General features: G+C 40.6%; 1 protein-coding gene across 3 annotated transcripts in view; it reads right to left on the reverse strand.

The window, feature by feature from the left end:
- Positions 1–740: 740 nt before the first annotated feature.
- The window catches only part of GPM6B (glycoprotein M6B), a 148,565-nt gene continuing 123,084 nt past the window's right edge, over positions 741–26,221 (reverse strand). For 2 of the 3 annotated variants that reach the window (XM_054974115.1, XM_054974114.1), the window contains exons 2-7: positions 22,160–22,346; positions 18,497–18,653; positions 8,607–8,778; positions 6,308–6,381; positions 5,178–5,243; positions 741–3,156 (exon numbers count right to left, since the gene is read on the reverse strand). In XM_054974115.1, the coding sequence (XP_054830090.1) occupies positions 3,007–3,156; positions 5,178–5,243; positions 6,308–6,381; positions 8,607–8,778; positions 18,497–18,653; positions 22,160–22,346 (806 nt within the window). In that variant the 3' untranslated portion in view covers positions 741–3,006. Of the gene's footprint in view, positions 3,157–4,012; positions 4,486–5,177; positions 5,244–6,307; positions 6,382–8,606; positions 8,779–18,496; positions 18,654–22,159; positions 22,347–26,221 lie in introns of those variants that run through there. The other variant, XM_054974116.1, reaches the window with a different exon arrangement.

Here is a 26,221-nt window from a genome sequence, read left to right on the forward strand (position 1 = left end):
AAAGGAGACCGGTGAGACAATAAGGATTTCAACTTTTATTCTTTGAATGGGCAATGTAAAATAAAAGCTCTTATATGACAAACAGTTTAAGTCTTCTATCAGCATGTTTTCTCCTCGTTCTCATACATAAAGGAAGTTGTAGAAGCCATTATCTTGAAAGAGATCTATATACAAACAGCCACCAGTCACATTCTTTCAGACAGTTTGGAATCAGAACTTTGTGACCAAAAGCCTCTTTCCTGGGAGCCTAATTATGGTGGGACCCCTTCCACAAAACCTTTCACATGCTGCCACTCACCCTAAACCTCCCTTCACAGGTTTGGGGACTTCCCAGGGAGTAAAGGGCAGTCGCCATGCGCCACCTGTCTAACCTCCAGTTTAGCAGGCAGAAAGCCCTGATCCTCAGGGTCGCCTCTCTCTTCCAGAGGCTCCATCAGAACAGGCAGCCAGTTCCTGTATCTATTTCCCCCACCCAGCTACAGCCCATTGGTCTGTATCTGGCCTATTCGTCATGACCAGAGCGTTTGAAGCTTGAATGTGTCTTACTTCCCCTAAGTTAATGATTTCAAGCTAGCCAAGGTTAAGCAAAAATAAAAATAAACTTTATTTCCAAGATAGAACATAGGAGTGAATGGATTTTAAACTAATAAACAAACTGGAGTTAAACAGACTGTTTTGATAGAACAAGTTTGGAATCAGGCAGCAGAGTCAAAACACTTCTCCCTCAGCAGATCCCAAAAGCTTCCTTTTCCTCCAACAGACACTAACTCATTGGCCAAACATTCTGCCCACTCCCATTGGCTGTTTCTCAGGAGAGGTGGAGCTGGAACCAGTCCTGTCTGTCACAATAATGCAAAATGTTCCAAATGCCACCAGCTTAAAAAAATTGAAATCATCGAAATCTTGAGACATATTCCCAAATTGGCAAGCTACCAATTCAACATGCCAAATGCACGTGGGTAACATCTAACAAATATGTTACGTAGGTGAAAACAGAAATCTCCCTGGACTGGAATAATCTAGACTAGATCTCTTACACCAGAAGCCACTATAAAGAAGTCCAATATGGGGTAGGTAAATTTATATGGGTATACAATCCAAATACAGAAGCAGGAAGAGAGCCACTTCTCTGTTGTAGTTGCCTGTTTTTCAGTAGTGCAAAGCCTCAAATTCTGTGTACCATCTAATCAACAGCATGGTGATTGTCTATACTATCACAACTGTTGTCTGAAAAGATTCTTAAAATAAGCATACACAAAATGGTTGGTTCTATTATCTACAAATATTTATTGTAACACTTGGATATAACTACAGGAAGCCCTTGGCACTGATAGAAAATATTGATTCACGGTTAGGTTACAAAAATTTATACATAGCAAAATTTAATGCTCTTTACATAAAAAATATTAGACTACTTAAACAAAACTTCAAAAAACTTCCAGTAATAGCTACATAGAATTAGAAAAGAATTAGGCTTTAAGACACTGTCTGTTACCTTTATGCAAACACTGAACTAGAAAGAACGTCACCCTGCATTGCTGTAGAAATTGGAATCTTTCATGCAACAGGTAAAAACAAACACTACACTATTTTTATCTGCTCTACAAAGGATTTTTGCCTCCTTAAAAAAAAGTCAATTAAGCATGTAACAAAAAGCAAGGTAATACCTGAAGTTCTTTTCCACATTTATTTTATTTAACCTTTCTAAAGAAATGTGTGCTTCCTTTTATTTTTATACACTTCTGCATGGCCTACAGGAGCATTTTAATATTCAGCAAACATTCAAAACAAATCAAACCACACATTAACATGGATGTATGGAATTGACTTTTTACTGATTTAAAACTCACTGATGTACTTCTCCAACACTTACATAGTTTTTTAAAAATAGCACACCAAATATACCATCACTAGTACTCAAGCTAGCACTGAATGTTTCCAAAAACATTAGAAGGCAGATTTCTGCGGGAAACAGGTTTAAAATGGCACCTGATACTTTACTGAACACCATGTTTTCTTATTGTAAGAGAAAACAAATAAGCACTGTCTATAAATGTGTTGAGCACCAAAATTCAGATGGGTGGTTGAGCAGTGCTCATTATGGCTATGGTTTTTTAAAAACAAAATTCTACAAATTCTCATAGTCTCACTTTAAACTGTTCAATCAGTGTCAGTTTAACAAGGTAACACTTTCCACTTAGATAAAACACAGACAGGATAATGATCTCCCGCTGCTATATAAATGCTTAAGACATTTATAGAAAATAAACATTAAGGCAAAGCTGACATTTATTTTCAGAGAAGGGGATCATTGTCCTGATCCATGGGGTCTGTCTACATTCCATCAAACACTTTTTTTAAAAAAACAAAATGGGGCATTTAGCACCCAGCTTACTCAGGTAAGTGCAGTAGAACAGTGGCTCATTATAGCATCATTGAATAAGGAGAGTCGCTCAGAACACATTTCTGAAATTCAGATCGCAAAACCCAGTTTTAATTTTGAAAGACTGAATAAGCTGATTTACAACTTTCTGAAAATAAACACAACCATCAGCATTCAGAATAAAAGGAATACCTTTATCTAGTTAAGTACTAGAATCTTAGTTATACCTGTGTAATTATGTACAGCCTTTTAAAATCTTCTAGTCCTTGCAGGGCTGAATACTTACAGCAGTAACCCATTTGGAAAGATATTTTTGTCGTATCAAAAAAAATTTCCTAGTTACCAAGAGCGTCCATAAAGAGATCTGACTTGGTTATGTTTTTAAGTGTTCTAGAATGAGGATGTTTCTCATTCTTCCCTATCCCTCCCCCCAACTCCAAACACAATGCTAAAGGAATGAAGGATATCCACTGCAAGGTTTCCCTATCAACATGGCCCAGGAGCATTAATATGAAGTTTTTAACACTTCGGTATTTGCTTGGACATACATCTGTACTGCAGAACAGCTGTGTGTTGATTTGTCAGAGCTACCAAATTCTTCTGGAAAGGACTCTGGCAAAGATTTATGTGTAAGAATTGAGCTGCTCTTTGGACCGTGACTGGATATCCTGAAGCTCCTGCTCTTCTTTTGCTTTGATATCCTGGTAAGTCTGCATTTTGCTTGCATCCTTTAAGTAGGCCCAGTTAGAGGAGAGTATCATGAGGAAGTGGATCTGGAAGAGAAGGGTGAGCATGATGGCTAGTGAGCATGTCAAGAGGCAAAGCAGGCAGCGAGTCAGATTAATACCAAAGTTACTCTACATTATTAAAAGGTAAGTAGGCAGAGAGAGGGCTCGTAGAGATCTCCAGGATGCTGCATGCTTCATTCTATCAAGGAACAGCTGGCAAAAGTTAGTATGAAATAGGAACAAAAGCAGTTAATGCAGAAGAACAGAAACAGGAAAGCTTTGAGCATACGTAGCCAAGGTTACATGCCGAAGTCTACCAGAGCAACTTGGTAAATCTCTCCTAGCTCATTTTCCCCCAATACACAATGTGGGTTCAAGAAAATATGTAGAAGTTTTTCAAAGTTCCTTCCCCACTATACTGACCAAGAAAATACACTTGCCCATCAACCTCTCATGTTAAAATGTTTGTCATGGGGGCCAATTATTATACAGTGGGACAGTCACTGAGAAATGCTTCACTGGCATACAATAGTGTCACAATGCAGCCGATATCTGCTGTTTCGCAAAAGGACTGGGGATGTGTTTACATGCTGCAGCTAGAGAACTGGATGGGCTTTGTCTTCTGCAGAAAAAACATGATCTGGTATTTCAACTCATGAAGAGACTGTTTTTCAGTGAGCCAAGTTGTGTCTCAACGCATTTAACTGGCGAAAGCCCCATTTATGGGGGTTTTCTGGTAAACTGGCTTTGAAATGGAGGCGGTTTTTATTTTATATGCTGGACATAAGAGGCAAATGGGTAACACTTTTTACAGGGTAGTGCTTTATAAAGGCAGTCTTCAACTTCAAGGCAGTCACTGGCCATTATCAACAATCAAGCTTGTCCTTTTGCATGTCATCTAATTGTAGAACAGATGCTTTATTATTTTTCAGATTAGTGAACAGCAGACATAAAATAACTTATTACAGGCCTTTAAATTGATCCAGTAATTGCTTCAGAGATGATAGTTAGAAAAATAGCTTGTTAAAACGAAAGCCCTCCTTCCTTTAAAAGGATGATTTACAACGCCACAGAAAACAACTGCACCCTCTCATGGTATAGAAAGCAGCCAGATCACACCCACATTCTTATTCATATACAAGAAATAATTTGTATTAATCTAAGATGCTTAAAAGACTCTTAATGAAGCTATTTACAATTGACTGTAACAAACGTCAAAAGCTAGACTCTTAGTCTAGGGTGTCAGTGGTATTTCAGGCTACTGAATGCAGCTCTTTACTGGGCTTAGGCAATTTAGAATTTAGTGCAGCAATCTTCCCGACTCTTAAACTTCAAAACAGCATAGTTATATGTGGTAGCCATCATGTAGATCAGCTGGTGGAAGAGAACAAAATACAGCATGTCAGAGACAAGTTCTTCAGGCCCCTGAGGCAGTGCTTTGTGTTAGAATCAAAAAGTACAGTGGCAGGCAATGATTTCAAATGAAAGCTATGGAAACCCCTCCATCAGCAGTCTAGGTGGGCCTGGCTGTTGCAGAGGGAAGTACAGCAGTAATTCATTACTTCTCCTAAATTTGGATGACAAAAAACTGGCTATTGAAATAATTTCCCAGCTCTAACCGTCTCTTCATGTCTCTAATTCCAATGGTTTAAGTTGCTCAGTAAATTTATCTACTTCTAGGCAACCACCAAAAGAAAGCTTTCATACTCCCCAGACTTAAAGGAAGGAAAGATGGGTATTAAAAAAAAAGATTTCCAAAGGTAGAAAAATTCTGAAATGTCTTAAATTCTACAGACTAACACTAAAACATTTCTAGTCAGAAAATATCATAAAAGTTGGCCATGCAAAAGGGTGAGGGTTAAACAATATAGCAAAAAACTATTTACAAAGCTTGCGTGAGTGTAAAACTTTTCTGGGAAACACAAGCACTTGCCTTACTACTTCTGAGAAAACTACAGCCAGGTGCCAACAAGCATCAGTTTAAAGTGATCAATAATGTCTGAATGGCTGTCTCTGAAAGGGGAATACATTGTTATTTTAGGAGAAGCAGTAAGATATGTACTCACCAGGGCTATGACAGTCGCACCAGCTCCAGCACAGGCCACGATGAACAGGTGGTAAGACAAATAAAACTATAACACAGTAAAGGAGGGCGGGGGAGAGAATCCTGTCATAAGTTTTGTTGCACACCAGAGCATCTTAAACCAGCTGTTAGGAGGCTGCTTACCATGGAGGAAAGTCTGATTCCAGAATATCCAGGCACTGACAAATACATATTTCTGAAGGGACAGTCACTTCTCTGCAAACATAATCTGGCATTGCAAACTCATAATGTGATTATGGCGAGATCAGTAACATCGGTAAGTGTGTCACAGGGTGATTTCTTGCTGCCAAAGTCCTTTATATGGTTGCTTAACCAAATGACACTTGAAAGGAGAAGGTCCATGTGAACCGGACACTGCACATGGGGAGCTGTTATCTCCATGACTGTGGCTACAATCATGAACTGATGGTTCCCTTGTGTAAAAATATTTCATACTAATCTTCCTCCATACTGATGAAGGAGCAAGATACATAGAGAAATACAATTGCATGAATTGGTCCAAAAGTGGGTTTGTTTGAAAAAATCATGTATACAGGAGCAGCATCACCATTCATTGGTCCTCTGCCTATCCCATACTTGCAGCTGTATATATGCCAATGACGTAATAGATGAAGTACACCAAGATGGCAGCACAATAAGGCAAAATTATCCAACATGCCTGGCCATGGATAATGCCCAAGCACAGACTACTGTAGTTCTACTACCACTACACACAGACAGGATCTGGCTTTATAGTTCAAAGCTATCCAATCAATATCATAAGCCAATACTTTTCTATGGAGAGGGGAGGACATATTTTGAAAGTAATACCTCATTGCTGTCTCTTATTCAAAATAAAAGTGGCATCTTTATTAACTGTTGGTTTTTAGAATATCTTCAGAAGTGGCATTCACTGTAGTGCTACAAAACTAAAGACCACCTCCCAGTGTTTGCTATATTAAGCTGTTCTATCCAATTTTGGTACAGCTTTCAATTCTGCAACCTGGTCTGAATGATTAACAATCCTGACTTTTTTTTTAAAAAAAATGCAGTGACAGGCTGGCAAACACAATTATGTCCCAAGAAAGCACTAGATGTTCAAGCCTCCTTTACCTCAGGTGTGTTGCACATTTCTGCTAAGGCTGACCCACATGCGCGGCCAGGTACAGCATTCCAAGGGATAATCCCTGAAGTTAAAATACCAAAAGAAAACATATCATTAGAGCAGGGAGATGAGATCATTCTCCCTTCCTGAAATCCATTTCCCATCCCCACCTACATGCAAGTTGTGTTCCTTCATTGCGCACCCACACATTGACCAGTTCAATCTGGAGCTGGCAGAAGCAAGTACAAAATCACTCTGACTGTGTTCTTTTTCTACATCCAGGATCCATTCCCCTTGCCAAGAGATGTTCTCAGATCCAGGATTCCCATATGGCAGACAAATGGTTGTTTTAGTCACTACGGACACTGTCATACACTGTGCTTATTGCTTACACTTTCAGTAAAGGGATTGCTGAGGTGTCTGCAACTCTTCAAGAGTTGCCTTGAATCTGGAACTTGAGGTTGCAGTTGCAGCCAGAATCTGGGCATAGAACAGGGGTCACTGTGTATGTGTGTGTGTGGGGGGGGGAGGTAGTTGTGAATTTCCTGTATTGTGCAAGGGGCTGGGCTAGATGACCCTTGGTGTTCCTTCGAGCTCTATGTTTCTTTGTAATAACCTTATACAGACTTTGCCTCTTCTCCCCTCACTGCTTTGGTTCATTGCAAATCATTACCATCACTCCACCTGATCACACATGGATGACACAGACATCTTCATAATTGCCTTCCTTAGAATAGAAAACATTTACAAATCTCTCTCAGGAAAAACACAGCTTATTTCTGTGGCTAAAAAAGACATTTACAGCAGCAACAAGCTACCTAACTGGAGGTTCATCTTTGCAGATTCTGTGCAGTCCCACAGCCTGCACAGAAGACCACTCGATGAACAACAGTTACAAGTAAGCGCAACCCTGTTTTACAGTTTGTAGTCATCCACAAAATTTAAGCATGATCTCCAAAGAAAAGACATGTTTTGGTCTTGCAGAATCTTGAAAAATCTCTCCCATTTACAGAACAAAGAATGCCCAGCTCTCATGATCTCAAGAGAAGCCCAAAAAGCAAATCGAGTCTGAAAGGATATATAGAGGTCAAGGGATTCCATGCCTACTATGTTCTATTTCCTTCCTAATCTACTTACTGCCCCTTTGCCTTACTGTCATGGTAGCTCTCATTTTTTTTCTTTGCCATTCCTACTCTAAGAGCACAACTAGTCATTGCGAGGTCCACAGATTGTACCTGTGGATGCTGCCACAAGGCGTTCTTGTTCCCCTCCCCTCTATTTTCAGGTTCCAAATCAGGCTGTTTTGGCACTTGAAAAGATAGGGGGAGGGAGAAGAGCACCTGGTCTCACCACTCTGAGGGCCTGATTAGTTTCAGACCCTTACAGCATTTTTAAATGGCCTGAGTTCAGCTGTATAATAGGAGATTTGTCCATGGGTTGGATCTGTAGATACCGTAATGCCTAGTTGTACCTTCAACTGGGGGTGCGGCCATTGCTCAGTGGCTCGGTGTCTTCTTTGCATGTAGGTTCCAGTTTCAATCCCCAACATCTCCAGTTAAAAGGATCAAGTAGTAGGTGATGTGAAAGGCATCCACCTGAGACTCTGGATAACCACTGCTAGTTCATTGATCCCAGCACAGTATTGTCTAACAATGCTGACTTTGATGGACCAATGGTCTGATTCAGTATAAAGCAGATTAATGTGTTCAAGCACTTATCCCCACCCCCACAGGGTTTGATGCTAAAGAACCATTACAGTTCTTGATAATTTGGCAGGGGGTGGGGAACACAGAGAATTTTGGATAGCTTTTAGAACAAAAATCTAGCTCTACATACAGCCATGCTACACATAACTACACATTTGCTGGCTGTTTTATTGCATCCACACTGAAATGAGAATGAAGAAGGAACCTGGTTTGAACAGCTGTGTGTATAATTCAGATTATTATGGAAACAGTAAATAAGAATACATTGAAGACTCTAATCGAAGAGACTAGCTTGATACATTTTCTAGCTATTTGGAGATGGGGTCAGGCTTGCTTAAGCAGTTTATTTTGCTGATTGTTTTATTATTAAGCCTGATATTGTAATGCGGATAACAGCCGTAAAATCACTTTAGATAAATGACTTGCCAAATGCAGATCAACTGCATGCATCTGGAAAGAGGTCAGTGCAATCTGCATTAATTGAAAAAGTGATGACATGTTCAGAGACTCCACACTTGCTTGCTTTCCTGTTCCTCCTACCCTGCTGAAGATAGGACAAGGAAAGAGGATAAAAGCATTTAATCAGGATTAAAATAAGTACCGTATTGCCTGATATCCACACAGATCTGGTCTGCTGAAGCTGTCATATTTGCCGGGAGTGATCTGATGACTTCACAGGTTGACCATATGTTATAGAACATAAAGACCGGTACCGCAGAGAAGCCGAAGACTCCAAGCCAAGCTACCCCCAGCACGTAGGTGAGGAAGACAAACTGTGAAGAGGACAGACAGACACGTTTCACACGTGGCCTCCTGTTTTGCAGCGACTCCTTCACAGAGATAAGTGGCATAGGATGTGTAACGTGTGAGTGGTTACTATGAACAAACCCAAGAAGGCAGCACAGTTCCTACATTTTCTTACTAGTCTTGTCTTTTCCTTCCATACATACCAGCTACTCTAGAGACTACACAGGCATAGAAACCCTATTTTTATCTTTACTAAAGCTTTTTAAAAAGCAGCCTGGCTTACTGAACAGCAATAATCTGTCTCGAAGGATTTCTTATGAGGGCTTCTTGCTTCCAGTCTGAGAGCCAATAAAAGGTAGCTAGTTACAAATAAGGGCATATTATCTGTACTGGTGTCATCTATACTTTAACCAAATAGAGAAGGAACATTTAAAAAAAGTAAAAACTTATATTATGAAGTACGCAATTTCTACCAGTGGACCCACACAATATTATTCTTGGTTTTGTGAGAGATGCAACTCAGTATCCTAGATTCGGTGCAACAAGCAAGATGGATGGTTTGTTGATGACTGATGGGGTTGGGTTAGCAAATCTATTTCAAGGTAGTTTCAGCTTCGCTTCTGATTTTTTTAGGAAACTGCCCACATAACACCCGCCTTTCCACATAGGTTATTTGCTCTGGGTCAGATACTGTTGGGAAGTGTTTTTTTCTCCTGCTTCCCCAAAGCATCATGGTGCATTCATGCAACTCCCAGGGTTTCCCTGGCTTTTCTCCAATCTTCCCCAAACTTGGTTTGCTGTAACTTTGGGAAAGATCACAGCAAAGCCTGGGGGGCTGCCAAGTGGATAGAAAATTATAGATTTTCCCAGTCTTTCTGAATTCCAACACAGCAGCCATTTTCCTTACCCATGTCCTTGCAGCAGCCATTTCCCCCCTCTCCCCCACCAGAGGGCTTTTTAAAAAATTATTTGATTGGCAAGCAATATGCTTGACACAGAAGTTATGAAGAGGGCCTATACATAAACATCTTGCTACTTTCACTTTGAAGATGCAGAAACAGCATGGGACAGTATAGTGCCTGCTTGCAAGCAAAAACAGCTTTGAATGTGAGTATGATCTGCAAGTATCTTGTACTCTATTAAAAATCAAGTACAAACTTAATCAGAAGACCCAGTTCTACAAAGAAGATAATACCTCTGAGAGAGAGAGAGAGCTAGCAGTCCATATTCTTTAGCAACTAGACAGTATGCCAGTATTTGGGGGAGGGGGGATTAAACTGCTGTCTTAAAACCTTTGTTTCACAAGGTACACTATCATCTTGAATACTACTAGTGTGGCTTCTTTTTCAAAAAAAAAAAACTTGTGCTTTTCAGAAGTCTTGGAAAAAAATACGACCTTGACAGGAAAAGAAGGCAAATGTCCTAGTCATGCAGCTCGCTCACCTACCCAATGGGTCAAAGACACAATAAATCTGTATGGACATTTCTAGTTCCCAAACTAACTGGAAGGACAACAAGGATGCGCAATTATTTTTATCTACTTTAAAAAATCATTCATTTTTCTTTCATTGGTTATTGCATTCATTCATGGTTCTTTCAAATATTTTCAGTGGTAAATACATTTTGGATTGTAGCTTCTGTTTTCCAAGTTTAAATGAAGTTTAAATTCTCAGAAACTGTACACCTTACCACAGGGATTCTCCCTGTCAACTTGCAGATTTACAGAAGAAAAAGTTCTCATTAAAATTTTCACCTGGAACAGTGGGGTGGAAAATGATGTCTGACAGTTAGGAAAGCAAGCAATGTTACACAGCAGGTAATAGCCTCCTTTTGTCACTCTCAAGTTGCCAGAAAGAATTACAGACACAAAGTTTGTGTTTAATTTTTAACTTTTCATAAATTATTGGATAAAATCCTTTATCAAAATATTCATAATATTTGCATTCGAAAGTAAAAGCAATAATGAAAGGACATCATGTTTTTCTGCAAAAGGATGCCAGAAATATGCTTTTACCAGAAAAGCATTCCAAATTCGTCACAAAGAATACTGTGAAATGGTACAAGACAACAGAATGGGGTTTCCAGCAACTTAAGCAGAACTGGAAACACTCCACAGAACACCAACACTCAACAGAAGTAGACAGTGATCACTTCTTCAGTCCTCACGAACAGTTAGGCCTTCCCAAAACCAGAACACTGGCACTTTCCAGAGTTTCATTCTAGCCCACTTACGTCGCAGAGAGAAGGGCATTCTCCACACCCCCACCCCGCTGCCAGAACTTTCCATGAACAGTGGTACATGTAACGTGTCTGCACTAAAAACAAAATCATGTCATTCATTTCAGTGCTTGGTAATTAAGAGTAGTAGTACAAACGGGGAAAAAACCCTGAGCCCTGCAGGATTTTCAGCTTAATCTGCCCTTCTTAGATTCTTTCCTTTTCCACTGTTTCTTTATATATTACAGAGGAGTTTAAAGGATCAGATTTATCCACCATTCTTGCCTTAATAAATATTGTTGCAGACATCCATGCCCTGAGAACCCAAACACTGGAAGCAATCAAGGCACATCCCTTAGTATGATGCTACCATGGTTACAAGCAAATGACAATGACAGGTATAGAAAATTGCTCTGGCTACAGGTGAACGTCTTTCTCTGAGAGCAGGCTGCTTTCATATGCTGTTTTGCTCCACTTTGGCTATCCAAGTGGATGTTGTTTCCCCTGGAGAAGCCCCATGGCATCAACCTCCAACTGTCCACTTTCTGTGGGTTCCCCTGCTTTCTCCCTTTGATTCTCAAACTTGCTTTGCTATGATTTTTCTTAACTCCCCACCAACAGCTGCCATTTTATACCAACACAAGAAGAGGGCTTTTTAGCTTCTCCTCACAATATAACAGTAGGAAGCTGGCTGGGAAGCCAGCCACAAAAAAGCTAAGAAAGGTCTTCCTTTTCTCCCCCTTTCTCAGCTGCACTGTGATCAGTAGTTGCTGACTGGGAATCACTCCCCTTTTCTCCTCTCTGACAGTTCCTTCTCTGTTGGCTGTAGTCATGCTATGTATCACTCTCTCTTTCCAAACACAGCATGCAGAGTGGAACTGGATCCCAAATGATCTTTTCTACATTTGTTTGATGCTGCTGGGAATGGCAATTTCTTCCTGCTTCCCTACAGCATAGTGGTGCTTTTGTGCAACCTCCTAAGGTTTCCCCAGCATTTCTCTCATCCACAGTACTCTGGTGGGACATATTCAGGAACAGAAACCTATTCATGAAGGCTGAAAGAAAACTCCTCAGATCAAAAGACTTCGACAAGATGTTCACAAGCTCAGCAACACTAATATCTCCTGTTCTTCCACATAGTTGAATTCAGAGCTATGGCACAGCAATTCCCTAATAAAAAATAATTTCTGTCTTCTTGTGAGGTTGCTACTGAGGTTGAATACTTCCCCTGCCCCAGAAGCAGATTCAATAATTCCTTCATTTGCTCTCAAATGAGTATGAAAGAAAAATGTAAGAATGTGATGATAATGGCAGTATATGTTTCACACAAGGTTGCGTGTATACCTCAGGTTGAAGTGGTATTGTGAGACATTATGTTCAAAGAAACTGCTGAGGAAATTTCATTTCTTCACAGATGTATGTGGTTTTATGCTCTTTTCTACATGGGAAAAATGCCTTTGAACATGTAATGAAAACACATTATGTATAGACTTTATGAGCCAGGTGTGTTAATTACCTCTTCTACTAATATTTAAGAGTTGGGGCAGATTAAGATAACATCAGCAAGACCCCCTCAGCTTTTAAGTGGTGACCAATGAAGTCAAAGTAAACCCTTGGACTTCCTTTTGATCCTAAGCAAACTAGCTAGATGTACATCCTCCTGAACAACCATAAACTTGATGCTGTTATAAGCTTGTTGGGCTAGGGGTAGATTCCCACAAAAGGAACCAGCTGATTACAACATCCAGTGATGATGCAGACTCAGGAAGAGGTAATGATTCTGAGGGCTTGGATGATTGATAGTAATTTTTTCCCCATTGCTACTGATATCAATGAGTGACAGAAATGCAAACTTACATACATTTCAGTGAACACATGAAGTATGATTTCTACCCACAAAGTGTGTCTGTCTCACCTTATCCTTCTCACTGAAGGCCCAAAGACACCAATGGATCCAAGACATATAAAACAAATTATGAAAGTTAAAAACTATTTTAGAAAATTTCAGTGGACACTTTACAATTATAGAATACATCCCTTGATTCGAAATACCCTTTATCTGTAAGGAAGAGTGTATTAAAATTACTGTTTGATAGTGGCCATCTTGAATTTTCACTTAACAAATTTTCCTTAAATTTTGGAGAAGTCTACAGTAATATTTTACTACTAATCAAGTGTGTGTGTTTCACTTCTGCTTACTGATGTGGGGTTTTAAAGTTGTTGCTGTTAGTTAAAAATGCAAACTTCTGAAGAAAGGAGGAGGGGCAGCTGAATGGGTGAGAACGTGTAGAGTGTAATCTGATTGAACAGTAGCTGTATCCCAGGGGGCAGAGAGAACTGCAGTTTTAGTCAGAGTATGCTGAGAGAAAGTGTTCATTCTGGGCAAAGCAGGCAACTTGTGCGGAAGCCTGAAAGGGGTTTTATTCTAGTTGACCCTGTGTGGGGTCCTGTACTGTATGCGTGTTTCTGAAAGTATTTATTTTGCCAAGTTCAGTGAATCTGTGTGGTGTTCTAAGACATTGTCTCTAAGTCAGGGAAACTGAGAGCACCTGAGAGAGTCTGCATATATCTGAGTGAGAGATTGATCTCTCTAGTTCAGGCAAGCTGTATGGAAAGGCCTGAGTGAATCTATGTCTGTGTATATGTGAAGAGTTAATTCTGTTCGTGAAGACCGATGTGGAAAATTAATCCGTATGACTGAGTCTGTGAATATACCTTTAAGAAGATATAATTATATTTGAAATCGGGTCATACACACAAAAAGGAAGATGTTCTTGAGGTAAAACCTTGGGCAAAATTAGAGAACACCTGAAACTCTGTGTGGGTGGAATTAAAAAGTGTGTTGGCTGTGACCAGGGCCCTCCTGAGGTATAAGTTAAAGGTGATGTAAGAAGGAGCTGAATTTAAGGTCCAAAGCCAAAGGTTTAACAAAAGGTTGAAGGGCAAAACAAAGAGCAAATCATTACAAGGGGTATCAAAAATAAGTAAAATATTACAGCCACTTTGGCCTAATGTATTTGACTCTTCTAAGGTATCAAAACAGCAATCAGACCTTTGTCCCAGTTAATTAGTCACAAAATCCTATCACTTTCCCTCTGTCACAGACAGTCTCAGCTGCTTTTAACTTTTTTCATAGAGAAGTTATTCCAGACACATTATAATATTAGTTTCATATTCCAGCAACCCGGACACTTTTCCAAATAGAGTTCTCCTATACATTTTATATAGAGAGGCTTTATGATAATTTATTTTATACTCATTTTCATAATAAGCCTTAGAAGGAAATCTGCACCTCTTTCTGCTGCTGCACACAGATTAGACATTTCCATTGAGCTATCCATTGTAACCCCAAATTTCTATCTCTGGTTAATCATTGCCAGTTGAGATCCCATTGATATATTTGTGAAGCTGTGATTTTAATTTAATTTAATTTATTATATTTATATTCCGCCCTCCCCGCTTTCGCAGGCTCAGGGCGGATAACAAATACAAACATGTTTAAAAACATTTAAAAACATTAAATAATACATTTAAAAACATTTAAAAACATTAAATATAACAATTCATGCTGCATAGTGGTTCATATATGCTTCTGTGTTTGCATAGGGGTGATGGTTTAACCCCCCCTTCACGGGGGGGGCGGGCACTGCCCGGCGTTAGCCATATGCCTGGCGGAATAGCTCTGTCTTACAGGCCCGGCGAAATGCAAGCAAATCTTGCCGGGCCCTTGTCTCGCAAGACAGAGCATTCCACCAGGTCGGGGCCAGGACTGAAAAGGCCCTGGCCCTGGTCGACGCCAGGCGGGCCTCCCTAGGGCCAGGGACACTTAAAAGATGTTTTCCGCCAGAGCGGAGAGTCCTCCGGGGCTCATATGGTGAGAGACGGTCCCTCAGATACGTCGGTCCCAGTCTGCGTAGGGCTTTGTAGGTTAACACCAAAACCTTGAACCTGATTCGGTACTCCACTGGCAGCCAATGCAGCTGGCGTAGCACCGGTGTAATATGCTCCCACACCGGTGCTCCAGCAATGACCCGCGCTGCTGCATTCTGTACCAGCTGTAACTGCCGGATCAGGCCCATGGGAAGCCCAGCGTAGAGCGCGTTACAGTAATCCAACCTAGAGGTGACCATTGCTTGGACCACTGTAGTCATGTCACGGGGAGACAAATAAGGGATAAGCTGCCTGGCCTGCCGAAGATAATAAAAGGAAGACCTGGCAACTGCAGTGATCTGGTCCTCCATCTTCAAGGAGGAATCCAGAATCACCCCCAGGCTCCTAACCCTCGGGGCCAGTGTAAGTGCTGCCCCATCAAGTGTAGGAAGCCGAGGTCCCAAAGCCATCTCCCCACGACCCACATACAGGACCTCCGTCTTCGTGGGATTCAATTTCAGCCGACTTTGTCTCAACCAACCAGCCACAGCCTCAAAAGCACGCTCCAGGGCATCAGGGGCCGATCCAGGCTGCCCGTCCAACAACAGATAAAGCTGGGTGTCATCCGCGTATTGGTGACACCCAAGCCCGAAACTCCGCACCAGCTGGGCGAGGGGGCGCATATAGATATTAAATAATAATGGAGAGAGTATCGCTCCCTGTGGCACACCACAAACCAGTGGCCTACGAGATGACACCCTCTCCCCGAGCGTGTGCGACAACAGTCATCACAGGATTGTTATGATGCAGTATGGTGAGTGTGAAGAACCATGCATGCTGACCTAAGCTTTTCAGAGGAAGGACAAAAATTGATATAACAGAGACAGTGTACAGAATATTGATATACATTCTTCTCCAAATATCCTTTTTGTGTGCAATTTTTCTCATGACTCATTGGCCTCTTCAAAGGATCATCATTTATTTTGTATACTTGTTGCCAAATTCTGCTTTATCCCCTTACATGCCTTAAATTCATTTACAGCACTCATTCCTTGGGGATGAGTTATCTCAAACTGAATTCTCTTAGTTTCTTGTTGGCTTTCCTCCAAATATCATTTTAAAAGCAACTCTGTAGCTTTTTGCTCACAATTTTGAATCATCTGTTTTCACTGCAGTTCCAGTGGAGTCCATCTCTTTTGTACAGTGATAGCTTGTTCCCAAATATTCCCTAGTACTTAAAAACATCACTGCTTAACCTGTATGTGGAACAAGGTAGTTTGAAAAGTGCTGGTGAGATTTTCTAGGTTTCACCATCACCTCTAACCTAAATAAGTCACCAGTATTTTCAGTGTGGGAAAAGAAGACAATGGTTGGTTCCAATGTGATCTGAAATCATGGACTGTTTTAATTGTGGTTAGTTTATGAAAAGAGGATTCAGTCCACAGACAGCTCATAATCCTAGCTTCAGTCCCCTCGCTCTTTCCCCCTTCAGAGATCCACCTGGTATCCCAGCTTGCCTCATGGTGCCCAGCTCTTGAAAAAGCTTCACTGTATCATGAATTCACTCACCACTGGCAACTAAGCCATGCCCCCATCCTTCTTAGAAGCTAGGCAAGTCTCTTGTGTTAACCCTTTCTTTATCAAAATCCCAGAAAGTTAAACTCTTGCTGCCAATGTCATTGCAACACACATGTACAAACTCAAACACCTTTCCACATGTCTAAGGCACACAAGGTGCTTATGGCAGAAACTTCAAGCCCCTCTCCAACCTTACTCATGTTCTCTGGCATGCTTCTGCTTCCATGTAAACACCACCTGCCTGCTTGTCACATACTTAAGAGTGTTCAGTAACAGTCGCAAAACGCACTCATGCCCCTTGATGAGCATGCATACCCACCACCTGCCTCCACACAGTTGTGCTGCATTAAATGTACTTTGCAAAAACAGATAATGGAGTTATTAAGCACTAGGAACTATGAATAGTCCCTTTGCAGGGTAATGTTTCTGCAGGAAAATGTTTGGAGGAGGGTCTTTCCTTCAATCCAGCCCTCCCCAAAGTTTGTTATCTTGGTGTAATGAATGAGGATGGATTGCCTGTGTTATTATCTGGTCCTTCTTTCCTATTTGACTTCAAGACAAATTGGGGAGGTAACAAAGATATATATTTAACATGTTGTATTTTTACTTTATCCAAATAGCTCACATTATCTGCCACACATTAGAACAAGGTTGCTTGCTCTGGGTTGGAAGACTGCTATAGATTTGGTGGTATCAGAATGAAGCATCTTTTATCAACATCAAGATGTGATTCAACCATATTAAAATGCTTTTTTCACCAACACTTGTCTGTCAGCAACATCAGTTGTATTATTTTATTTCCACAATCAGCTTAAAATGTAAATTGGTAGGGAAAAGTTACTTCTGAATGCCTAACTCCAATCCTCAATTTTTGGTAGTTTGTGCTTAGAAAAATGTGGGTAGGAACGATAGATATGCTTTTAAAAATGTTTTATCTATGCACATTAGCTTTTAAAGTGGCATTTTTAAAGGTTTCAACTGCACTACATTTACAAGAATTTGACAAGTCATTCAATTTCTGCATCTCCTCTCAAGAAATTTCAATAATTGCAAGCCTAACCATCAGGCAAATGGCTGGAGCCTTCACTTGTCACAGGCTTAATGATGAATCCCATTCATGTACCATTTGAGCTTGCAGCTGACATTGCATCCTTCCCGTTTCTCAGGCTGAGTGTTAAAAGTGAGTACTGAGTGAGCAAGTCAGAGAAGATCAACAATTTTCTTGGATATTCAGAGGAGTCACATTTTTGTGATAATTAACCAATAAGCAGCTAGAAGGAAGGAAATATTCACTTATTTCAAATAGTCATTAAAGTGACTATTGTTTCCTTCTGTCAGAAGTCGAGAAAAACCACTCAAGGAAGCAAGGATAGCACTCTGGGTTTAAGGAGGAATGAGCAAAGAACGGATCTGTGAGGTAAGGAGAGGGAAAAGAACTGGGCAGTGTCAGATGCTATACTTATAGACAAGATTGTGATGTTTAGGAGAGCATGAAGAATTGAAAGCTGAACACACATGAACACATGGAGCTGCCTTACACACTGTCAGTTAAGACTGGTAGTAGCTCTCCAGCGTCATAGGTAGAAGTCTTTCACAGAAAGTAGGGCCGTGCAGGAAAAAAATGGAGGATTTAGGTCCAGGAAACAGAAGCATTTGCCAGAGAAATTGACATGGTCTAAGTGATAGCCTTCTCAGGGGAGCTGCTTGATAGGGTTATCTGCCAGCTTTACTCCCACTGCTGGAAAATTGGCAAGAGTTATTACATGGCGGCTGTCTTTCTTTCACAGCCATTTTGCATGGTTGGGTTAGGAAGAAATAACTGATCATAATGTGAATTACATAAAGCTCTCATCCCAGGCATAGAATGAAGAACTCACTCATTACAGTGAGGCTGTATTTTAATGAGCTCAGTTGTTAGAAAAGGACCATATTCATGACTATGCAAGTGCTATTTCATGGCAGAAAAATTATTGTGCTGTTCCCCTCTGTTTGTCGTCATCTGCCAAATGCTTAGAAATCTCAGAGGATAATTTTTTATTCGAAAGAATGGGGCAATTTAGATGGCATTATTGTACTCACCATTCCACTGATGCAACGGCCACAGATTGTTGTCTTGAATTCGCCATGCAGCTCCTTTACTGCACTTGTTGTATAAAATCCCTCCGCCAATAGAATGATTCCATACAAGAAAAAAAATGATGCAATGCCATAGATCACATACTGCATTAACTTTATTCTGAGAAGGAAAACAAAACAGGTAATCTAAATTTGCCATATCAACACTGTAGAGTAACTTTCATAATCAAATGGAAAGGTAAAGAGGCAGACATGTTTATAATAACCACAGAACAATACACTAATAAATCATTTCAGCAAAGGACCATTATGCTCAAAGGGCTGGCCGTATAATTTGAGATTTTTAGAAATCTATTTTGTTCTGTGTTTGTGCTTCTGATACTCGCTGAGCTGCGGTGACCATACTGAATTGTCCGCAGAACAATTATGTGAGCACATGTCAGAGAGAGGCACAATGATGATCTGTTGATACTTCAGTGCTTAAGGTCATAGAGAGTCATATGCCATGGAAAGGAAACAGGAGTTCTAAGAACTCTAGTCAAGAGACGCTGGCTAAAGAAAGTAGAATGAAGTATACAATGGGCTGGAAAACAGGGACCTAAAAAAACCATGAGCTAAGGCTAGGGGCTATAAAAATAAGATTAAGGCAAACACTGATATGTGTTCTAAGTAAGAACAGCCACATTATTGGAAGGAATTAAGAGGACAGGCTAAGAGCTGGGCCAGGGAGGTAAGGGGTGCAATGTTGCTAGGTTTACAGAAAAGACCACACTGTTGTTGCTTTAAGAGTTGCATGGCTGGGGAATTTTGTATGTTGTGGCTTCTCTAGCACTGCAATCTGATCAGGCCACAAAAACAGTGGAATACAGAAGTAGAAGCTGAATCTCCTGACTGAACTAACCAGGAAATTCCTTGGCTGCCAAATTCCGGCATTTATTATAGCCTTATACGAAACCCCTTGTGGTTTCCCATCCAAGGGACTGATCAGATCTGATGCAGACTCAATGAAGCTCCATTTGGTCTTCCATCTTTCATTATCAATGTCAGTACAGAATCATATGTCTGGGACTTGTGCCGATGCAAGCAGTAGATGCCACCAACAGACATATAGCTAGTTTTGATACTGAAGTGATACGTACACTTCTGAAGTGGGGAGAGAAATACAAGACCAGATCTGTAATATAGTGCAAATTAATACAATCTCTATACTGCCTTTGCAAGGGAAATTGAGAGAATATTGGGAGGGGCCATGGCTAAGTGATGGATCACATATATGTAGAAAGTCCAAGGTATGTTCAGAAATAACTTTCTTCTACCCAAGACCCTGGAGAACTGTTGCTAGTACCAAAAGCACACTGCTGAGTTAGATAAATCAACAGTCTGACTTGATATAAGCCAGCTTCTCAGGTTATACATCCAGTCCTTGCTTTTACAGTGCAGATACATAAACAGCCTCTATTTTAAATCTGAACATGCTATTTTTGACAGTTCTGGTGCCCACATGCATGCTCACAGAATCTACAGAAACACTGGATAATTTTGAAGTTCAACAGTATTATCAACTGCAAACTTTCTCCAGCAGGAACCAAAGCAACCTTCTGCTAGGAGGAAACATTTATTCCGTCTTTGCTTCAGCACTAAGAAAAACAATGGGGGATTATGATCCTAGACAGTCAAATCTGCTACATGGATGAAAATGAACAGCAAGAGACTTCTCACCTTCTATCAACAAGAGGCTACTTTTTCTCTTTCTCAGCAGGGGAAGTCATCTTTTTTTTACTTTATGCAATTATTTGTGGAATGAGATATTTTAAGAACATGCAGCTAGCAATGTGATTACAAACTTAATAAACTCTTCAAAGTAGTAGTAAAGGATACTGCAAGCTTACTCAATAATATGCATCTTCTGACTCAGTTAAGGAACTACACAGATAACGATTAATTTGTGAAAGGAAAATAAGTTGTTGTTATGGCTGTTGTTGTTATACCATCCCTGCCTTTCTGCCCAGGTGTAGATGCATTTTTCTTTTACAGAGGATCAAACACCTGTTAGGACCTCTCCAAACAACATGTGGTTGTATATTGCCATCCTCCAGTTGCCATTTTCTGGTTGTTCATTCCCCACACCCATACTTAAGGCTGCTCCTCTGGCATCCCCCAAAGTCTGGTCCTTCTTGATAGTGACTCCCATCTTATGAGTGGCTCCCTGAGGCAGTGAGGAAGGTGCCATCCAGAGCCGTAACGCGGTTGTCTTTGCCAGGGCTTTTAACAGAGTAGAGCTGCAAGTTCTTGGGCGGGGAGTGGGAGGATAAAGGGGGGTGTTATTCTATTATATATGGCTTTTAACTTGGTATTGTAAGTCTCCTTGAGCCGCAAGTGAAAAATAACTATTTTAACAAATACACTAAGTATATAAAAGAATATTTGTATTTTTACATAATTCAGTGTAGCATGATATATTTTGACTGCAAAAATAAGTTTTACCCCAGCACATATGAATTCATTCTAGTGATCCTCCAAAGAGCCCAAGGAAATGTATATGGGTGTGCCACATCTCCAATTTTATCCTCACAACAGTCCATTTCTTTCCTTGCAAAGTCCATTGTCCTAAGAAATATCAACACTCTGCGCACACTTCACCCAATATATTGTGTATTCATTTTAAACATTACACAATATGTAAACTGTATTCCTTGGGATTCAATGTTAAAAACCACATTTCAAGAAGAATGATGACATAGTGGAACTAGCTCTCAGAAGGACTACAGGAGACAATTATAAGGGCAATAGAACATTCAGAAGATGTTGCATGAGGAAAAAAATAATTAGCTCTGATTAGGCTATAGAGATGGAAAGGAGGAAGCACTGACCATTTCCAAATATTTAGAAGAATGTCAGAAAATGGCAGGCAAATGTCTATATGCACATTTTTACAATAGGCTGGCTTTAGGCTAATCACTGAAGAAACTGTCTTAAGTAGGAGGAAACATTATCTCCAAGGTATAGGATATCCTTCTTGAAGTATAGGTTCTCTCACTGCTGGGCAGAAATGGGATGCACGGTCCATTATATATCTGCCATAGTTTAGCTTCTAAACCACAGCTAGTATTTGGTCCATGTGAAATTTCTCATTTTTTTGGGACAGCCTCACTTGCAAGTGGTTAATAGAGATTTTTAAATTGTTATTTTTAGACTTGGCAATATTGCTTTCCTGTGTACTTAAATATATATTTTAGGAGCCTCCTATCTCCTGGCAACAGCTACTTTTTGGCCTTCGGTTGCTATGGAGCTGCAATAACACTGCTCTCCTGGAGATTTATTTCTACTCTTGGTTTTGTTTGGTTTTGTCAAATTAGACAAGCCTTTTGAAGTGGAAGTATATGCTGAATCTCTAGCAACAGACTTCTGGGAGACGTGTGCGAACTCTGTTCCTTCTCAGCTTGACAAATTTCCATCAAGCCATATTTTTAAGAACTTCCCTAGAGATTCCTCTAATGACTTGCCTGAGATGAACTCTCCAAATTTACCAACCATTTCACTAGTAACTCCTAACTTTTGGTACGCCCAACTTGTGTGCATGTGTGTTCTCATCTCTGACAGTTGAGTTTTATCAACCATCTGGGTACCACTTGATCCACGAAGGAAGGGAAGCAGCTTCATACTCACACTTCAGACAACAAAGCATGATCAGTGGCATTTGTGGAAAAGCGCTGTTCGAGAATAGTGATGGTCCCAGCAAGAGCCACATGACCGCAGCCGCAGAACAATGCTACCCCAGAGAAGCAAAGAATGGTAGCCACAAGTGAAGCATATGGAACTCCTCCCAGGCACTTAATGCAACACTCAAAGCAACCTAAGCAGAAAAGAAAAAACAAACAAAGGCAACATTATTTAAGTACAACAGCAAGTTATGAGGATAAGATTCATGTGGTAACACTGGTAAAGAGGCAAGCTCATAAGGTTATCATTTTGCTATATATAAAACAAACACTTCCTGTTTATGTCATCTTGAGGACCAAAAACAATCCAAAGTCTGTAATCTATACAAGATCAAAAGGTTACAAATTGAGGAAGTTTATGTATAATGTAACAGAAGTCTGTCTCCTCCTGTGAGAAGCAAATTTAACACTAATATTTAAAGACAGATAGCAACAATAAACCTACTTCTTCTAGACCTACTGAATGCACCACTGGCTTTTATATCTTTGCAGTATCAGAATGTGTATGTGAATCAGGAAGTATATGCCGAATTTGGGTTTCACATCAGTCTTCCACTCACTTGATGACCTTGAGCAAATTACTCTGCTTCTGCCTCAGCCGTCCCATTTGCAATATGGGGAATCAGAATTTGTGAGATAATGGGGAAAGCACTGTATACATTACCTCCAAAAAACCCTTGAAATAGTTGCTTTTGGAGATCATTTAGACGTTTATAAAACTGGAAAATCTATCTTGCTGGTTGGGCACAGCTTTTGAACTTATTGTCCTGCTAGACTTAGAAAGAGCCACCACTACCTGTACCATGGCACTTTAATTAACATTTAAAAGACTGGTAATTTAAAATCAGTGACAATCTTTTACAGTCAACTCCCATGAAAACATCTATTTAAATAAAGAAAACGCCTTCAGTCCTAAGATACAGCTAACAACAACACAAAAGGGCAATTTGGAGTTAAGCTCCCATATGGTGACAACAGAAGAAAAATGTTACAGGAGGAGGCTCAATATTTGTTGTTCAACTTGCTGCTACTAGGAGAATGGCGGCGCGAGGGTGGGGGGAAGGACTCATCAAAATGGCATTCCACAATGCAGTGATGCCACTTCCAGATAGGCAACTGTAAATGACGTTGCCATCTCGCAAGATGCCATTCTGCCCCCTCCCCCCCGCTCACTGGAACATGTGCAGCAGGTAACAGAGAGCAGGAGCTCCCCTGTGCTCCGTCATCGTTCTCAGTTATCATTCCTGGCACAACACGAAAGTGATCCAGAGCACGTGGGAGCTTGCTCTAGGGTGGGTGTGGGTGTGGGTGTGCACGCGTGTGAATGTGCGTGCACGTGCAACACACTCTCACATCTTTCTCTCCACTGGCCAGATGAGAGGTGGGGGGGGTGGAGGCTGGGAGCAGGGGGTCCCCTGTCCCCACCAGGGGAATGGGATCCTTAAGTGTATCTTTGGAGGAAGATCTGCTAGTCTGGAGGAAGCCTTCAAACTTTGTTAAGCAGAGTGGCTGGATCCACTCCAATAATATAATGGTTTCAGTGCATGGACAAAACCGGCACTGCTTGGGAATAGTGGTTATAATTAGAGTAGAGCCATAACCCATGCCACTTGTAAGAACTGATTCAAGTATTAATTAGGACAGGGCACAGTACGTATCTACCTTCCACACTTTTCCAACTCTTCCCTTCAAGGAATTCAGAGAGATTTCTCTACCCTTGTTTTATACTTACGAAAACTCTGCAAAGTAGGTATGGCAGTTAACAGCCAGTGTTACCAAGTGCGATTTCTAGATAACTGAGGAGTTGAGCACGGATTTCCTTGATGTTAGACAAACGTTTGAACTATTATACCACTATGGTGGTTGTGGATTTTCTGGGCTGTATAGCCGTGATCTTGGCATTGTAGTTCCTGACGTTTCGCCAGCAGCTGTGACTGGCATCTTCAGAGGTGTAGCACCAAAAGACAGAGATCTCTCAGTGTCTCTCAGTGTCACAGACTGTGACACTGAGAGATCTCTGTCTTTTGGTGCTACACCTCTGAAGATGCCAGTCACAGCTGCTGGCGAAACGTCAGGAACTACAATGCCAAGATCACGGCTATACAGCCCAGAAAATCCACAACAACCATCATTCTCCGACCGTGAAAGCCTTCAACAATACATATTATACCACTAGACCCTCTTACTCCTCAGAATGTGTGTGAGACTACTTGCAAGTATCCACACATACCACATCAGAGAAAAGGCCTTCTCTATGCACATGCAAGGAGATTTTGATAATGAACTTTCAAACAATCATATCTTCCATGGATACATAGATTGTGCCTCATGTCCTGAACATTTCAGCTGGCTTGATAATAAACAGTAGGAGCAGTATCATACTATAACAACAAAATGTGGTGGCTAAAAAGGTCTGTGCTTAAGTGACAAAGAATTGCATTTGGACTTAGGCAGAGAACTTTTCAGTCACTCTTTTTATTTCCGACACCAACTCAAAGTAGTTCTTTTGTTCATAAGAAGAGTTAACTTGGCCATTTTGATTATCTCTACTGTAACCTGATTGGCCTCCTGCTAGGGTTGCCAGGTGCCTGCCAGTGGTGAGCAAATACCTAGTGGTTTGCACCTCTGCCCACCATTTGCTGGTGATCAGCAGGAGAAAACAGGCCATTTGGTGATCGCCCACCACCAGCAGGCAGCCTGAGCAAACAGGGATGTGAGCTCCTGGCCTCATGCATGATGATGTCACTTCCAGAAGTGACATTACTGCACAGAGCATAGGAGTGTGCATGCATGAATCAGCCCAAAACATTATGAGAAGTCCAAGTGAGTACCAGTCCCTCTGTTTGCCAGTCACCAGAAAGACTGGAAACCTTACCTCCTGCTATGGTAGGATGCCTTCCACCAGCAACCCTCACTGTCTGCTGCTGCTTGGAGTGGTGGCATGGGATTTTTTTTAAAAAAAAACACTGGTATCACATGAGGTGTAATGTCACTTCTGGGGAAACCCCAAAGTGGTCACATAGCTCTAGGAATGGTCAGACATGCTATGGTTTTACCATAAAGTTTCTGGTAATTCCTAGAGTGACATGATGTCACTTCCAGTTTTCCCCCCTGGAAGTGACATCATGGTGCACAGATAGTTGTGCTCCCTCCATGTCCAGATCCCAAAGTTCTCATCAGCCTAATCTTGATACCTGACTGTCTAAGAAACCATTTGGTTAAATGATTGTTATTAAAGTTACTAAGTTATTCTGAGAGACTGCACTAACACAATGGGGCAGACACCAGGCTTTGCAATATCCCAAACTCTTGCACTAATTTTACTAGTTAAACAAATGAATGTAATTCTGGCACAAGTATTATTTGCTCCTCTTCTAAAAGAAGCACAAAATTAAACAAATTGTACACGATTTTTCCACATAGTTCTTAGGCACATCCATACAGAAACATACATTCTTGAGTTTATGTATACAAATTAACTTTTCATAAGGGATTCTTGTACATAGCATCATATAATTCACATTGAAAATACAAAAGCCGTGTAACATCTGTTCCTAATATCAAGATATGGATTTGCGGAAAGTCATCTTGGTGTATAGAATGTATTTGAACTACACTGATGTGCAAAGCCAATAATGCATGTCTGGATAGATTAATGGCTGTATATATCATTACTTCTGTCCTTGATATGTATATAGTCTGTTTTGTTTTTATATGATACATTTAATTTTGGTTTTTTATATATGTGTATAAATAAAATAGTAAGCAACAGACAGACAGACAGACCTAATTCTAAATGCCAACACCAACCCTTCACAGATATTTACCACATTAGCATGAAAGCAATTAAATTACAATCAGCAGGCAACTAAGAAAACAGTTAATGGACACATTTGCAGAATCAATGAGAGATGAACCTATCTATTTTTATATGCTGCAGCTTATACTATCAGAAGAAAAGAGAAAACCCTTTGCTGGAAAGGGAATTCTCAAGTAGAGTAAGTAAAAA

Source organism: Eublepharis macularius, chromosome 3 (genome assembly GCF_028583425.1).
Source record: "Eublepharis macularius isolate TG4126 chromosome 3, MPM_Emac_v1.0, whole genome shotgun sequence".
NCBI lineage: Eukaryota > Metazoa > Chordata > Lepidosauria > Squamata > Eublepharidae > Eublepharis > Eublepharis macularius.